The sequence below is a fragment of the Scylla paramamosain genome, chromosome 44 (genome assembly GCF_035594125.1).
Source record: "Scylla paramamosain isolate STU-SP2022 chromosome 44, ASM3559412v1, whole genome shotgun sequence".
In the NCBI taxonomy this organism is placed as follows: Eukaryota; Metazoa; Arthropoda; class Malacostraca; order Decapoda; family Portunidae; genus Scylla; species Scylla paramamosain.
The window spans coordinates 8,637,248-8,642,163 of record NC_087194.1 but is presented as its reverse complement, the minus strand read 5'-3'; the positions used below and the strand labels follow the sequence as shown (position 1 = coordinate 8,642,163).

General features: G+C 39.8%; 1 protein-coding gene across 1 annotated transcript; it reads left to right on the top strand.

Moving 5' to 3' along the window:
• Positions 1-2,163: 2,163 nt before the first annotated feature.
• Positions 2,164-4,460, top strand: LOC135093964 (general transcription factor II-I repeat domain-containing protein 2-like). The gene is made up of 2 exons (XM_063993645.1): positions 2,164-3,937; positions 4,285-4,460. The coding sequence occupies exons 1-2, from the start codon at positions 2,164-2,166 to the stop codon at positions 4,458-4,460; spliced, it is 1,950 nt and encodes a 649-aa protein (XP_063849715.1).
• Positions 4,461-4,916: the final 456 nt, after the last annotated feature.

Below are 4,916 nucleotides of genomic sequence, written 5' to 3'. Positions count from 1 at the left end.
GGAATGGTACAAGGAGAAAGAGGCCCCGAGGTATGAAAGGTGGTATGATGGAAGCCTGGGCGGTGATCTTCTCTTCCGAGCGAGGGCACAGTGTATGGATGTGAATGCAAGGAGTTACAGGTGGTCTGAGTCCCGCAGCAAAGTGTGCCAGATGTGTGACATGGGAGAGGATGAGACGGTGGAACATGTGGTGCTGGAGTGTGTGCAGTATGCCAGAGACAGGAATGAGATGATGCAAGTGATACTGACTGAGTTAGGGCATGATAGGAATGAAAGAGTGGAGAAGACAGGAAAGGAATGGATGGTGTTGTTGCTGGGACTGTGTAGAGAGGCCAATGAAAGGATGATTGAGGCGGTGAAAGAGTTTCTGGAGAGAATGTGGCGTGCCAGGTGTATGAACAATTAGGATAGAGGATGCTGTTCGTTTCTCTTTTTTTTTCCCCTTTCTACAGGAGTTGCCGATCCAAAGGCCTGGCTCAGGAGTGATCCTGTGCCACCTGTACCATCAAGATCAAGATCAAGATGAGAGCCTAGTGTGTCTATTGCATAAGAGTAAGAATGAGTTGAAGAACTACAGGCCAATTGCATTAGTGAATACAGTAGGTAAATTTTCAGTGCAGTGTTGAATGAGAGACTGTGTAAATGAATTGAGAGTGCTGGAGTGCTGGGTGAAGAACATAATGGTTTTCGTGTGGATAGGAAAGCTGAGGACAATGTTTGTGGTGATTGAAATGATTGATAAGAAAAAGAAGGATAGGGGTAAATTGTACATAGGTTTTCTGGATATAGAGAAAGCTTATGATAGATCGAACAGAGAAATGCTAGGTAGAGTCTTAGAAAAGACTGGATTGAGTGCAAAAATAGTTAACATAGTGCAAAGTAAGTATGTGGATACAAGAGCTAGATACAGAGTAGGAGACAAAAACAGACTGGGTGAAGAGTGAGAGAGGAGTTAGGCAAGGCTAATGAAAAATGTGAATGAAAAAGGTGAAAATGTGATGGAATCCAGCAATGTGAAAAAAAATATACTTAGATCAAGTAAGGGATAGAGATGGTGTACACCTGAGGCTTAGTGTACAGCAGTGATCATGATCAGCCATAATCATGGAACAATGGATAAAGACCAGAGACCAGGAGTACCCAAGAAGCAGTGAGGAAGAGAAGCAATATACAAGATGGCAAAGTAAATGGATAATACTAATAGAAAAATGTAAGGAACTTGATGTAGTAGCAGTAGGAAAGACAGTATGGCACAGAAACATAAGATGGCAAGAAGGTGGATGTTTAGCATTAAGAAGAGGAAGAATGATAGGCAAGAAAAAAGGGAGAGGAGCTGGAATCATCATATGAGAGAAAAGAGATCAACAAGTTAAAGAAATACAACTGAAAGAGGATGGTGCTTATCTTGACAGTCAAAAAAAAAAAAGAGACCATAACAGTGAAAATCACAGAAAATTTAAAATGTTGCTGGATAATGGTTATTTACATGTGTGTAGAAGGTGCAGCAAACAGAGATGGAAATAGGAAGAAATACAAGGCCTTGGAAGAGATCAAAGAGATAGTAGCACAAGAAAAATGGATAGTAATGGGGGGACTTCAATGGTCACATCAGACTCAGAAATGAAGCAGTAAATGTAAATGGGGAAATACTCCTGAATTACTGTGAAACAAGGAATATGACAATCAAGAACTAGAAACTTGAAAATTTAACCACATGGAGAGGAATTAGAGTAGTCAGCAATAGACTACACCAGGGGTCGGCAACCTATGGCACGCGTGCCAGACTTGGCACGCAGAGTGCTTGCCTATGGCACGCCACGTGATATGGAGCAAAAAAAAAAAAGTAAAGCAACGAAATAATGAGAGAGAGAGAGAGAGAGAGAGAGAGAGAGAGAGAGAGAGAGAATGTGTATTGTACATCCTTACAATTATGATTTAAATTTTCGTATGATTCTAAATAATTCTTTCTTTTGATATATTAAAATGATTAAATTAAAACGAAAATGTTTTGTACCCGCGATGAGGTGTACGTGAGCACAGCGAGATGTAGACGAGTATGAGACACGTTGGCCCCCGCCGCTGGTGACGCATCAGTCAAGCAGCGCTGCTATTTCAGTGACTATTTAGCTGCCCTGAGTGACGCTCTTGCTAGTTACTCTCACCATGGCTACTGCGAAAAAAGTCAAACTTGATGTCCGATCATTTCAGTCATCATGGACAAATGACTTTGGATTTATTCAACAGAATGATCGTGCTGTGTGTGCTCTCTGCTGCGAAAATGTCGTGTGCCGCACATCTAGTGTTAAAAGACACTTTGAAACAAAACACGAGAAGACTTTCAAGGACAGTGCAGACAAGACTGAAGCGATTAAGAAAGCAGTATCCCGCTATGAGAAACAAAGTAATGTGTTTAAGAATCTGAGTGCTAGCAAAATCAATGCAACTGAGGCCAGTTACAAACTAGCTCTGTGTATTGCCAAGCATGGAAAGCCTTTTACTGATGGAGATTTCATAAAAGCAGCTTTCCTAGAGTGCTCTGAGGTGCTTTTTGATGGCATATCAAACAAACACATGATCATCTCAAGGATAAAAGATATTCCTGCCTCAGCTAGGACCGTGGAGAGACGTATTTCTGAAATGGCTGCTAATGTAGGTGAGCAACAAACTGTTGCTTTAACAACTACACCTGTGTTCAGTGTGGCCCTGGATGAAAGCGTGGATATAAATGACATTCCCCGCCTGGCTGTTTTTGCCAGGTACAGTGACACAGAGATACACGAGGAGCTGTGCTGTCTTCAACCTATGTATGGCACTACCAAGGGGGAGGACATACTGAAGACATTCACTGACCATTTTGAGGAGAGAGGGGTTGACATAAGAAAGATTTTTGCAGTTACAACAGATGGTGCCCCTGCTATGGTAGGAAAAAACAAGGGTTTTACCAAGCTTGTTGAGGATAAAATTGGACACCCCATTTTGAAATTGCACTGCATAATTCATCAAGAAAATTTATGTGCCAAAATCTCGAACTCTGATCTCAACAAGGTGATGGCTACTGTAACAAAAGTAGTGAATTTTGTTGTTGCACACTCTTCTCTTACGCACAGGCAGTTTCAAGCTTTCCTTGAAGAGGTGGACAGTGCTTACAAAGATATACCCTTGCACAGCAGTGTTAGGTGGCTAAGCTGTGGGAAGGTATTGGAGAGATTTGTGGAATGCTTTGATGAAGTCAAGCTTTTCTTAACAGAAAAAGGCCAAGGCTACCCTGAGCTGGAGGACAGAGACTGGATTGTGAAACTTATGTTTCTCTCAGACATCACCAAACATCTAAATGACCTCAGTCTTCTCTTGCAAGGTGCAGGAAAAACAGTGATGGACTTGTATGATACTTGGAAGGCATTTGTTGCAAAGCTTGCAGTTTACTCATCAGATATTAAAAATGGTTCTTTCCGTTACTTCAAAAACTTGAAAAACTTATCTGCAACTCATCCTATCAACACTACTGATCTTCAGGTGTACATGCAAGAATTGAAATCTGAGTTCTCAATCAGATTTAAAGATTTCCAAAACATCGGCCCAGTGTTTTCCTTTTTAATCAGACCAGACACGTTTAGATACAGTGAGTTGGACGCATCTCTTTTTGAGTGGATGGAAACTGAGGAGTTGCAAATGCAGTTAATTGACTTTCAGGCATCATCATTGTGGTCAGCTAAATTTAAGGATCTTCGAGAAATATTGGAAACTAGTACGACTGATCATGCAGCCTCCATATTAAGTTCCTGGACATCACTGCCTGATAAATTCAGTTGCATGAAGAAAGTAGCTTTTGCATTGCTATCAGCATTTGGATCTACATATCAGTGCGAGCAGATATTTTCACACATGAAGCACATCCTCAATCCCCATCGCAGCAACCTTACAACGGATCATTCTGAGGGTTGTGTAAAGCTCAAGGTGTCCAGATATTCACCTGAAATTTCAACTTTGGCCAAAGGGAAGCAAGGGCAAGGATCGCATTAATAATGTGAGTACAATTTTAAAATAAAGAAGTATATTTTTAGTTACTAAGAATAATAAATGCTACAAAAAATGTCACATTTATGTTATGTATATGGAGAAAAATACATTTTACTTTAATTACAATGGTCACTACATACTCAGTCATAGTGTATAATTATGATTTTCATTTTCGTAGGCTACATATAGGGCTGAAAAAATAACATTTGGCACGCAAGGTAGTAAAAAAGTGGCATGAATTATAAACTGGCACACTATGTTCAAAAGGTTGCCGACCCCTGGACTACACCTTAGTTAATGAAGCCGCAGAGAAAAGAAAATTAAGCTTCTGGTCAAATGAAGACATTGATATATCATGCCATATAATGATAGGGGTGACAGAGACAGACACAGGAAAAATTATGACACAAGGAAAGAAGAAACAAAGAGAAATCACAAAGTAGAATCTAACAAAAGCCAGATGGACTAAGTTCAGCAAAGACCTTAATACTACACAGGAGAGTGAAGAAAACAGCAGGCAGCACAATTAATAGATGGGAAAATATATAAAAGAAAAATTTTGGAAAAGGCAAGAAAACATTGGAAAAAAGAAAATAAATATAAATGCCAAAAAGCTAAAAGGATGGTGGGATGAAGAAATCAAAGAAGTTATACAGAGAAGAAAGGAGGCCAACAGAAAGGATGATGGAGATTGAAGGAAAAACAAAAGATGAGGCATGGCACCACAAGTGGACAGAATATATGACAGAAGAAATGAGGCCCCATCAAAAGATACAGAACAAAATTGTTAAATGGGAAAAAGAGCAGAAGTCATCAATAGACTTCCAAGAAGAGAAAGAGAAAGAGGAACCTGGAAAAAGCTGAAAGAAAACTTGAAATCTTCAAATAAAACAAATATT